The sequence below is a fragment of the Scatophagus argus genome, chromosome 7 (assembly GCF_020382885.2).
Source record: "Scatophagus argus isolate fScaArg1 chromosome 7, fScaArg1.pri, whole genome shotgun sequence".
In the NCBI taxonomy this organism is placed as follows: domain Eukaryota; kingdom Metazoa; phylum Chordata; class Actinopteri; family Scatophagidae; genus Scatophagus; species Scatophagus argus.
In genome coordinates, this window is record NC_058499.1 from 16,727,158 (window position 1) to 16,739,375 (window position 12,218).

At 39.0% G+C, this 12,218-nt stretch overlaps 2 protein-coding genes across 2 annotated transcripts; both read left to right on the plus strand.

The window, feature by feature from the left end:
- Nucleotides 1-528: 528 nt before the first annotated feature.
- On the plus strand, nucleotides 529-3,615 carry zgc:123278 (uncharacterized protein LOC641569 homolog). The gene is made up of 6 exons (XM_046394058.1): nucleotides 529-728; nucleotides 837-921; nucleotides 999-1,064; nucleotides 1,241-1,404; nucleotides 1,540-1,642; nucleotides 1,888-3,615. Exons 1-6 carry the CDS (start codon nucleotides 687-689, stop codon nucleotides 2,004-2,006), a joined length of 579 nt encoding a protein of 192 aa, XP_046250014.1. The 5' UTR covers nucleotides 529-686; the 3' UTR covers nucleotides 2,007-3,615.
- A 732-nt stretch (nucleotides 3,616-4,347) lies between these two features.
- On the plus strand, nucleotides 4,348-12,177 carry tsg101a (tumor susceptibility 101a). The gene is made up of 10 exons (XM_046393640.1): nucleotides 4,348-4,763; nucleotides 5,495-5,582; nucleotides 5,707-5,772; nucleotides 6,191-6,354; nucleotides 6,621-6,747; nucleotides 7,818-7,875; nucleotides 8,132-8,226; nucleotides 9,849-10,051; nucleotides 10,196-10,435; nucleotides 10,709-12,177. Exons 1-10 carry the CDS (start codon nucleotides 4,722-4,724, stop codon nucleotides 10,796-10,798), a joined length of 1,173 nt encoding a protein of 390 aa, XP_046249596.1. The 5' UTR covers nucleotides 4,348-4,721; the 3' UTR covers nucleotides 10,799-12,177.
- The last annotated feature ends 41 nt before the right edge of the window (nucleotides 12,178-12,218 follow it).

Genomic DNA, 12,218 nt, shown 5'->3' on the forward strand with positions numbered 1-12,218 from the left:
TTGGACCCAGTATGAGCTAATTGCAAAGATTTTAGTAAACACCCAATCTAGTTAACCATCCAACTTTTATAGTTAATTGTATTAAAAATATAAATTGAAACAGAGTACTTTAAAGGTCTTATCACTTTTTCTGCTGGTATGGATGTCATTTATGTTAATTATGCAAAGTAGGCCATGTGGTACCACTGGAGTAAATGCTTTTACATTAGTTACAGGTCAATTTAGTAATCAATATTGATAGGAAATTTACAAATATGACTAAATGCTGAATAAATCTTTTTAAAAAACAGTGAGAAAAGCAAGACATACAAAAATGGAGTTGCAGAGGGCAAAGTCAACATCAGTTGATCCCAGTCCAAGAGATTGGAAAGTTTCATTGTCATAAATTGTGGCTCCTCTACCAATCATGAATTACCAATATCAATAAAACTAACACAGATATGTTGGTTTATTGGGTCACCATGACAGTCCTGCCTTGTTTGTTCAAGCCATGTAGCCTAGTTGCTGCATTTAAGGCAGATGATTTGCATAATTGTGAGGCTGTCCTGTTACTGGCTTTCAAGGGTCATAAAAGACAGGAGGTTATCCATAAACCTGGACAGACAGAAAGTCGATCATTGCCGAGTGCTGGTGAGTGGAGAGGTTCGTAGAAGAAGTGATATTTTTCTTCTGGATAAACTGTGATCATGTCATACTGTGGTGACAGCATTAAGAAACTGCTCCCTAAGGTAAGAACAATCATTTGAAAGAATTCATTCTCTCTAAATCACACACAAACAATGAATTGCGTGCACAGTTTGCTTCTAGTGTTTGTTTTTTATCCTTTTGTTTTGAAGACATATCTCCGCAAAAATGTGGCCCATGACATAAGTGTTGCACTAACTCACTTCAAAAACCTTGCGCCCATGATGGATAAATATGGTAAGAAGGGAAATAATCATGGTCATCAGTGGGAAGACACCCCTGGTCATTCTCACCGACAGCTTTTTTTTCTACAGTTTACAATGATGGAACTGCAAAGGACCTGATGAGTCTAACTGGAACCATTCCTGTCATGTATAGAGGTAACAATGACATTGCATTTTATGCTCTGCGTAGCTGTGAAACAGAAAAATCCTGTCTGGAAGCTGGCTTTTGCTTGCATTCGTATGAGGTCAAATCTAAAATAAGAAAGCTAAAGTTCATAATCTCTCACAGCATGCAAACCAAAAAACACATTTTACCCATGTTTTTATACAAGACAAGACCTACAACATCCCGCTGTGCCTGTGGATTGAGGAAAGCTACCCCCAGACCCCTCCTATCTGCTATGTCAGACCGACCAGTGAGATGATGATCCTCAGAGGGAAGTTTGTGTCCAGCAATGGTGAAGTGGTGCTTCCTTACATGGAGGAGTGGAAGAGTGTGAGAATTTAAACCTTATATTGTCTTCTTTTAAAGGACTGAATGTCAGAAGAGACAGACAATTGCCTCATCAGGATTAAAGGCTGATGATAATGCTGTGTTACCATCAGAGTGACCTTTCCTTTCTCCTGTCAGGGGGAATGTAACCTAGTGAGCCTACTGCAGGTGATGATTACCGTGTTTGAGGACTTTCCTCCTGTATGTATGAAGTCTCACCCAGAGCCCGAGCAAACCTCCTGTAAGTAACACTCAAACTGGCAGAAAGCAAGCCTCCATGTAGTTTCAAAACTCCAACAACATCTATGCCCTAGATACAAGCTGGTGTTGATAAGACAAATCAAAGATTCATATCTGAGGCCACACCTGACTGAGTACAATTCTAGGTTCATTCCTCATAAATCTTGCTTTTCCTTGTCAAAATGTTTATGAGTTTGTTGTGACTGATAAGCACCCTTGTTAAATGAAAAACATGTCCTTTTTTAGGTTGGCTGCAGTTCCACAGACAATCAGAGGTGCTTTCAAACACAGATGGAAGTTTGTATATGTGTTTGGACAGAGAAGATGGCCAACCTTTCCAGCAAGAAAATGAAACCAACTGTTAGTCTTTTTGTGGAATTTGTCAATCATTTTATTTGCGTGAAGCCTGTTTATGCACAGTGTCAGATGGTATCCATTGATTGTTTTATGTTTCACTGATTAATAATGTCAGTCGTAAAAACAACACTCTGTATGTCTATTGTTTAGTTATTTAGATTGTAAATGTCAAGCAGTGCTGATGAAAATACATCAGTTGTGTTTGCCGTGAATGTACTGCATTAATTTTTTTAATGATTTTGTTTCAGGTTAAACAACCAACAGTCAAATTGCTTTACAAGTGACCCATAAAATTGTACCTGTGCTGCCGCTCGGTGAAAAGGCATTTGTGGGGTTGTTATCTACAAATGTTTTGGACCTTTGGCCAGTAAAGAGAAAGTTAGTCATTTGCAGACCACAAACAGAGCCTGGTGCAGTCCAACAAAACATAGTTTAATATACATAGAGGTGTGTACCTGATTCTGACCAGTGTTCAGTTAAAAACTGCTAAGTTGTTCACAAAGTTGTTCACGAGCCAAATTGTTTTTCTTGCTTATGCAATTAACAACACAATCACTTATTGTGTTTAAAATTATTGTGACATATTTGGTGAAAAACAAACACACAAGCTAAATTCTAGGTTAAACACAACTTTTCACATACAGTCAAAAGTCCAAGCTATCTTCCGAAACAGGACTGTTTATTTGCATCGTGATATAATCTCTTGTGCAAAGTGACTGATTCAATCTGGTGAAATAAATTAAGTGGCTTAAGTTTGTATTTATTAATGTTTGCCAATCAAATCTTTTTTTTTTTATAATAATTACTAAGTAAACTTGATTTTTTTCCCCCTAATATGTGATGTGTAAAGAAAACTCATCTAAAAGGGTTTAGACATTGACTACAAATGGTTTCATAGTGTATCTGTCTTCCTGAATTCTGAGATATGTGATTGGGGAGAGTTTTTTTAGTGTTCCATAAATTGTTTTTTTGTCTATTCATCACAATTTTAGAAGGTCTTTACTTTTTTCTTATGTTTTCTGCCTTCATGCAAGTTCAGACCAAAGGGTGAACTTGGGTAATCTTTGATATTTTTTGCAATTTTGGATATCTATGTAACACACAGGACCAACACAATAGACTGAAATTCAGAAAGGCCACATTGATTAGTGCTCTTTGCTCCAAAAGACATGTTCTGCCTGATTTTGATCTGAGACAGACTTTGAAATCTGGGACACTTGTATTAAAGTTTAAAAAAAAAAAAAAAAGCCTTAATCACCTGACTTTGTGGATGCCAAACTTAATATCACCAATTTTTAGAAATCAGTATGGGAAAAAAAGACAGGACAAAGAACTCAAGAACATGTTATTCATAGAAATTTCATGAATTCATATCCACATATAAAGAGTCATATTTATTTATAAGAAAATAGGAAAAGTACTATCTATAGAAAAAATGGTGGTGTTATGGTGTTAATTCATTTAAACTCATTTAAAGATTTTCTCTCTCCCTTTCTGTTGCCCTCTCTTCCTGATGCTGTGGTGTCACTGTATTCTGTTCAATCTTCAGTGAGATAATCACAGGTGATGAATATTTTCATACTTAAGTAGAAGAATGACACACATTTGTACATGTTGTGTGTGTGTTTATGTACAGAATATTCTCATGCATTAGACGGAACCTTGAATAAAGAATGCAAGTTAAGGAAGTCCCTAAATGTGTACTTCCCTAATTCAAAGAATTTAGACCGCTGTCCCAGATTACCTAAAGCGATGTGTCCCACACCCTTAACCATTTTTGATGGGACAACTTAAAACTGATTTTCAACACTTTAGTTCCTACTTTGTCACTTAAAATCACACAAAAATGTGATCACTTTTGGAAACATTATCTTATTTATGACGGATTCAAATCTTTAACATGATTTTTTTTCCAAATCCTATATCACTGACCTTGTCATGCACCCACTGGATCTTAGATGTCCTACATTACCCAATGTCAGATTACTCAAACTCACTCCAGTGTTAAAATCGCCACCTTTGACACATTATTTCATTTATTAAAGAATAACAAATTATATTAAGAATATAGTTTCTCTGAAGAATCAATAAAAAGCAGTAAGAGATCTTGATAATAATAGTGCTTATCAAAATAAATTAGCTTCAAAAACTCCACTGTAGGTGAAGTGGGAAGCCACATCTACTGTATAAGTGCGTTATCCTCAGACATACAACCTTTGTGTGCAAGGAAATGAAAAAAATAAAATTAAATTATTACTTTTTACTTTTTGAAGCCCAGGTGGGTACACCGTAGACCCCGAAAGGGCCCCGGACCACGCCTTGGGAAGCATACGGTCAGTGCCTACGTCACTTACGTACCGGAAGCAGTCAGGTGGGATGCCGGAAATTCCTTTTGTTGAGTGTCGGATATTTATGTTTCGGCCTGTTTTTAGAACACTCGAGTAATTGTTTTGTCTGTTCTCTAGTCTTGCATAATTTGCTGGCGTTTGGCGTTTTAGGAGCAGAGATATTATTTGTGCTGGGCCTGAAGGGTTCATATAGATACCGAAGTAGTGACTTAATTAAAGTCGGGCCCTAAGCTGGGCTAACTTTAGCCTAGCATTTACCGAAGAGCTGCTAGCTAGTCTTAGCTTGTGTTAGCTGTCACTCCGGCTTCCTTTAAAGTCAGCTGTTTTCTCATTTGAGTCATTAATAAGAACGGCTAAGAGAAACCCTCAAAAACCATGGCCGTTGTCAACGAAGGTGCCCTGAAGAAAATGCTGAAGGTGAGCCTGCTGCTCAGTTGTTGCGGCACTTGTTGGACAACTGTACCAAGTTAGCTAATATTGGCGATACCAAGATGATGATACAACCATATCATTAGCCAGTTAGCAGATCAACATTTCCTGCTAGTAAACAGCCCTTTCCCACTTCAAGTTTAGTACATTGAACACTTTGTTTTCTTATAAAGGATCACTAATGTGAAACATTTGGCTAAGGTCGTTCGTATTTATTTTCGAGTTGCGTTCTGCAGTCTAGCATAGCCATGTTGTTGACATAACTATAAACATGTTTTAAACCACCATTCCTGGTATTGAATATGGTTTTTCAAATCTCATTTTTACAGCAATGATCCCACATGTTATTGAAAATGTAAATATGAAAAATGTCGACACTTGTTGACAGTTGTGTTTGACCGCGGTTTTCATGAATTTTTTTCTTACTGTTTGTATTAAGAATAAGTTGAACTGTTTCAGATTAAGTTGCAAGTCTATGTCTGATGTCTGTGAAACAAACTGGGTGGATATTGGGACTTCCAGCCCTTGCAGGAAGCGAGTAAACAGCTATAAGCTATGGGCTGAATTATATGTACCAGAATTACTACTTAATTAAATCACTGAGCTTTCTGTCAGTTTATTCTAAATGCCTTACCTCAGTGTCAGCAGTTGTGTCAGAACTGTCAGTATACTTAGGTACATTACCTTTTCTCCCCTCTGCTCTTGTTGTCATTGTCCAGCAATACAAGTACAGAGATCTGACTGTTCGTGAGATAACCAACGTCATCTCCCAGTACAAGGACTTGAAACCTGTTATGGACGCCTATGGTAAGTTGAATGATACTGATGTCCAGTCTTTGACCGTGCTCTCAGTTATATATTGCATGCTATATGATGATGATGATGATAATTATATACATCCAACTTGGCACTGGAATGTCTTGTATTTCAGTGTTTAATGATGGCTCAACAAGAGACCTGATGAGCTTGACAGGAACTGTCCCAGTGAGCTACAGAGGTAAAGAATATTTCCCTAGCTTTATAAGTTTATAAGTTTTTCAATAAAAAGATATTTTATTATGTTTTCTGCTGTGAAATGTGAAAGGCAGGGGCATGAGAAGTTAATCGTCAATTCCTTTTTAGTTTCAAAACACACTCAACCAAAACGCATCCAATTTCAGTATAAGCATGTGTACCTGAAATAAACTGCATCTTGTATTGCTTTACTCCATATCCTCTAACAGAGCATCTTATATTTTACTAAAGTCATAGTGTCTCTATTTAGGTTTTGGGATATCAAACATACAGTTAGATTCTTGAAAGCATAATACAAAAGCGTGACTCAGAATAACCAAGTTTGTGTGTAAAGGGTGGAGTGATGAGAATATGTTGAGACTTAAATGCAGTCATAATGTGTGTTTGTGTGTTTCCTTCAGGCAATGTCTACAACATCCCAGTGTGTCTGTGGTTGCTGGACACATATCCCTACAACCCTCCCATATGTTTTGTCAAACCTACCAGTGCCATGATGATCAAAACTGGCAAGCACATCGATGCCAATGGAAAGATCTACCTGCCTTATCTACACGAGTGGAAGCATGTAAGTAGAGAAGACTTCAGGTGTGATTCCAGCCATGACATTTTTGAAATCTTTAGATGTTGACTCTATCATCTTCTATCAATACTATTTCCTGTATAACAGGAAATTCCACTGAATATTGGAATATTTCGAATACATCTGTGACTAATAGTTGCCAGTATCTTGACAGTATTTGAACAGTGACTTGCCTGTTGATCACTTGAAATAGCATTCTGCTTTCAGTTACCTTTGTTAATAAAACTTGCCCCTCACTGTGTGTCTTACAGCCTCAGTCAGACCTGTATGGTCTGATTCAGGTGATGATTGTGGTGTTTGGAGAGGAGCCTCCTGTGTTTTCTCGTCCCACCACACAAGCCCCTTACCAAGCCTTCCAAGCAGCTGGACCCCCTAATCGTGAGTGACATACATTTTCGTTATAAACAGGATAGTCTAAGTGTCCCTGGATTTTGCTGGAAGTTTCAGAAAAACACAACGATTCACAGATTTCAACCTGTCAGTCATCTATCTGATTTCAGTTAATATTCTGCAAATAGAAGTATTTACATGCAGAGCACCTCCCAGTACAGTAAGAGGCTACCCTGTTTGTATCAGTGATGGTGGTCTAGATATTAGAAATACCTCTCAATGTTAACAAAATACAGTTTCCAGTTTAATGTTGAATAAACATATTTCTAAAATAGTTTAAAAGAAATATTACATTCTTGATGAAGGTGGGACTAAACTGCTTTAGCTAGGTGTACCCAGAGGCTGGAGAAGCGACATGTAACCGGAGGATCTCTGGTGCGGTTCCCCCTGACCGGCAGGAAAATGGTTGGGGTTGGGGGTTGGTGGAGTGAATAATCAACGTTCTCCCCCTCCATTAGTAACAGCTGACATGCCCTTGAGCAAGGCACCTAACCCTCCAACTGCTCCCTGGGCACCTGACATGGTAGCCCACTGCTCCTGTGTGTTCACTGCATGTAATGTGCTGTGTTGCATGTACACGGGTTAAATGTAGAGAAACTTTTTAAATATACTGACAATAAAGTTTGACATTTAAGTTTTTTAAGTGTGAAACTGGTAATTTAGTGGTGTATATTCTTACAACTGATAGAATGAAAAGTTGTCTGATGTCAGGATTTTTTCTTCATAGTGTTATTTTCTGGTTTTGTTGCTATAAGTTGATTGTTGACCAGATTGTAAGTAGCTTTTTGTTTTGCCTATAGGTCACAAAATTACAGATTATGAGTGGGTCATTCTCAGCATTAGTGCTGATGTATACTGGTACATTTACCTTATCATTGTATCTTGCTGTACGTGATGCATTTATTTCCTTAAGCACCAGATGGAGCTCAGCCACCACTACAGCACACCATGGAAAAATGAAAGTGGTTATGTCAGTGTGAGAAACCAAAGTGATAAAGAATATTAAGGCGTACAAGTGTATTTCCTCAGGTCTGATTCACTCTCTCTCTGTACCTCAGCTTCCTACATGCCTGGCATGCCTGCAGTTTCATCCTATGGTCCGAGTCCCAACCCAGGGTAAGATGTTTGTCAAGGAGATATCAGCCCTTTTCCAGCTCACACGTATACAAACTATTTCTCAACAAACCTGTCCTGGCAGGTTTATTTTTATGGTTACTTAAGCAGCATGAACACAGAAGCACATTTATTATTGAGACACAGTACATCTGGTTCACTTACACTGATAAGTAAAAGTTAAAGATAAATGTTTGACATTTTTCATAATGGAAAATGTCATGCAGTAGGTCCTTATTGATAATGTAACTATTTGCAGAGGCTATCCAGGATACCAGTACCAAGGAGGTAACTCTTACCCAGCCACTCCTGGACCTGCACACTACCCCACCCAGACTCCAGTTTCCACAGTGGGTATGTATTTCATTTAGAAGATGCATTTTAGGTGCTTCATTTTTATTTGTTATGTGTACCTTTGAATGTTTCAAATTCATACAGATTCAAAAAGTTGTTTACACACAGCACAAACGCAGCAAAAAATGTGTACTCAGAAATTGTTATTGTTTGTACTTGCACCATGCACATCTCCTGATGTCTTAATATGAAAATACAGTAATTCAGTACGTAGCCAATGTGTCATCCACCCCTGAAAAAAGATATATTTCCACCTTTCCATGGTCTTTAGTTAACCCTGAATTATGATGCGTGACCTTTTGACTCAAACTCTCTCACCCTCTGTGTGACTTGGGTGGTGCGCAGAGCCACCATTGAAAGGTCGTTAGTGTAACTTGAGTGGAGAGCATTAAAGGCCAAAGGGTGGGATTGAATTGAAGGGAAAGGACCAGTCCCCCCTCCAGCCCTCACATCCTACACCTCAGGAGCACTCAGCACTATATTTAGGATGGGAACAGTCCTCACAAAGGTAGAGCTATGATCTCCTATGACCCATCTGCCGTCCCAACATCAGATACCAAGAGGGAAGTGCTGGTCAAGGACCAGCGTACAGGAGGAGCTTTAGCCGACTCCTATATTTAGCAAAAGAGAAGAGTAAAGTTTGCCTGTAGACTACTCAAATCTCAAGGCTGAATCAACTCTGACATTTGTAGTGCTGACTTCAGACTGTACAGGAGGTGGTCTTGACTCTCAAGATGTCCCTCAGTGCCTTTTCACTTACATAAAAGAATACAAATTATATCAACCTGAAGCATAAAATCATGCTGTGAGCTTCAAAAAAATACGTACGGTAAAAATGTAAGATACGTAAACCATTCAGTGTTGGACAAACCAATGAAACACCACCAGACTTCAGCCTCATCGCTTACAAAGAAGTTTTTATTGCTCAAATATTCCATCAAACTGTATTATTACAATATACAGGAGTCCCCATTGTTCGAGAAACTGAATGTAATATTGTGTAGTAATTCTGTTTTCACAGTTGTTTACTTTAGGGGACACTTTGAAGATGCCTGTTCAAACTTTAACACCAGTGGAAGATTTTTGAGATCTACCACCACCATCAAAACATGAAATGAGTGAATATAATTTAATGGTCTCCTCTCTGGTAAAGTTCCGTTGAAGAAGTATTGAAGCGGCCAATGATGACCACCTTAATTTGACAAATAATTCTGTAATCCTTTCCTAATCTGTACATATGCGTCTCTTCCGGCCTTGATGTTGTCTTTGGTGCTTCTTTGCTGTGGCTCTGGATGCCCGTGACAAGTTCGCAGATTTGTCTAGTTCAGTATTGCACAACACGTCATATATTCGGTGGCTCATCACAAGGTGTGGCATTGCATATGATAAGCATAACAATGCCACATTGAATAACTGATATCTTTGATAACGGTACTTCCTTTTTCCTGTTTGACAGACAGACAGCACTGCTATGATTCATGTATTTATATGGCAAGGACACATTAAAATAATCCAACACAGAGACCTTGTACTTCAGGATGAAATGTTGTTTAAAGTTTTTTTGCCAGCTGTTGTTTTCTTTCTGTTCCTTTTGTTCACTCTCTTAACCTCTTCCTCTTAAGGCCAGAGCAGAGATGGTACCATTGGTGAGGACACCATTCGCGCATCTCTGATTTCTGCTGTGAGTGACAAGCTTCGCTGGAGGATGAAGGAGGAGATGGACAGAGCTCAGGCAGAGCTGGACGCCCTGAAGAGAACAGAAGAGGACCTGAAGAAAGGACATCAGAAACTTGAGGAGATGGTCTCAAGACTGGATCAGGAAGTGGTGAGAGATCCTTGTCTTTCAGTGTTACATCTGTATTATCTTTCTGTCCTGTGCTCGTTTCTGCTCTGTCATATGTTATGCGTGTTATGCAGTTTTCCATAATTCCAAAATATGATGTGGTTATAATCATTATGTTTCCATTAGACTGAAGTTGACAGGAATATTGAGCTACTGAAGAAAAAGGACGAGGAGCTGAGTGAAGCCTTGGAGAAGATGGAGAACCAGTCAGAGAACAATGACATTGATGACGTCATTGTGCCCACAGCTCCACTCTACAAACAGATCCTGAACCTGTATGCTGAAGAAAACGCAATTGAGGACACTATCTTCTACCTTGGAGAGGCCCTGCGCAGGGGTGTCATAGATCTGGAGGTTTTTCTCAAGGTGACCACATTACCACAACTGCCTCTAACACAATGTCTGCACAGCCTGTATAGTGAGAGCAGCAGTTTCAGTCCTCTCTACGTGTCTTTGTCTGTTTATGCTTTTTATGTGCTCATAAAGTGCATAAAAATTATTCTTCACATCAAAGTTTGGGTCGCTAGGCAGCCTGTGGAGATACTTGTTTAAGGCCTCCTGTGTAGATCTGCCATACACACTCACATTTGTGTCCGTTGTGGTTTTAAACGTATTGACTCCTGCTCTCTTTTGTTACAGCATGTACGCCTTCTGTCCAGGAAGCAGTTCCAGCTTCGTGCCCTCATGCAGAAAGCCCGCAAGACTGCCGGTCTTAGTGACCTCTACTGACCTACACCGGGTACCTGGATTCATTCACATCTTCTTGCTCTCCTCCTTTACACTGTTCACCCTCTCTTTCATTCCCTTTTTCTTGTAGTTCAAAATGCTGCCCTCATTTTAATCTCTATAACTCTTATGAGACAGAAACACCAACAGCAGGGAATCATGAAAAATGCAACATTGGACTGTCTTTTTCAGCACAGTGACATTTCAAACTGTGGCCAAAGTTCTAATAGGACCTCACTGGTATTTTGATCTCACAAAGTGCTTCCATGAGATCATTATGCATTAACAGCCTTGACTCATTTGCAAGACACGACAGCATTACTTTTGTTCTCCGAAGTTCCCCAGACAACAATCTCAAAAACATGCTCAACACACATGCCATATTGATAAAAGCGAAGTGCGGGTCTGTTCTGTGTTGAGTGTTTGTGGTGTAACTGGGTTGATGCACAGTGAGTTAGTGTGGTGACCTGTATATGTTGCACTACAGGGTAGCCCACAGTTTCTGTTAGAAATCCCTTTGCCAGACAAAGTCATTTGGCTAGTAAGCACAAATTGTCAGGGGCCAGTAGAAAGAGGCTTTGTAGCGAGACACATATGCCCACGCTCTTCATAATGAAAAGGTTAGGCTCTGATATAAATACCCAGAGCAGCCTTTCAGGAAGAACCGGGGTCAGCCTCAGGATTTAATGCTGTATGAGGGCTGGGTCATGTTCAGTAGCCATGGAGTCCAAGTGATCGCTTTTCATGCAGGAGATGATGAACATGGACCTGAACTGTGTTTCTACACTGTCTGTTAATGAGCTAAACTATGAGCTCCTGTGCCCACCTGTCCTCACTTTTATTTGTTTTGCTCCATTAAGCGTGTCTTTTTCCAATGGTGCGAGTGAGGTTCTTACATTGTATGTCAGCTGCTCAGGTCTACCCTCCAGTCTGACTACATGAACCAGTCTGTCACATCCATTGGTTGGTATCCTCTGTAAAGTGTCTCTGTTTGACGTGGGCGATAGTCTTGATGTACTTTATTCAAAGGTATTACAAAAGAAATTCTTAAATTCTTTTCTGAACTTTTCTTTGTGCTGTCCACTCATTCTCAGTCCTGCTGAGATAGGTTTAGGTTTTCAGTAAAATATAAGGAAAAAGTTGTGAAGAAAGATGGAGCATACAAGGGTACAAAGAATAAAGAACTATTGTACTAATCAAGAAGTTAACTTATGTAAAAACAGGTCTCATTTAAATCAGCTTTTTACTAAATGCACTTTGACATGTATGATAGAGTATCTACTGTTATTTTTTCGTTTCGAATTCAACCATAGACCACCTTGTTGTTTTATATCTTTAGATTTATGTAAATCAGTACAAATTAAAGAAATTTGATTTAAGGATTCATCTCTGTGTGATCATTAACACTTCACAATATATTTCT

Excerpts from the sequence above, each read along its gene's own strand:
- zgc:123278 (XM_046394058.1), top strand. The coding sequence starts at position 687 with ATGTCATACTGTGGTGACAGCATTAAGAAACTGCTCCCTAAG. Across the intron at positions 1,065-1,240 it reads CATTCCTGTCATGTATAGAG|ACAAGACCTACAACATCCCG; the intron begins GTAACAATGACA and ends TTTTTATACAAG. Across the intron at positions 1,643-1,887 it reads AGAGCCCGAGCAAACCTCCT|GTTGGCTGCAGTTCCACAGA; the intron begins GTAAGTAACACT and ends GTCCTTTTTTAG.
- tsg101a (XM_046393640.1), top strand. The coding sequence starts at position 4,722 with ATGGCCGTTGTCAACGAAGGTGCCCTGAAGAAAATGCTGAAG. Across the intron at positions 6,355-6,620 it reads ATCTACACGAGTGGAAGCAT|CCTCAGTCAGACCTGTATGG; the intron begins GTAAGTAGAGAA and ends TGTGTCTTACAG. Across the intron at positions 10,436-10,708 it reads ATCTGGAGGTTTTTCTCAAG|CATGTACGCCTTCTGTCCAG; the intron begins GTGACCACATTA and ends CTTTTGTTACAG.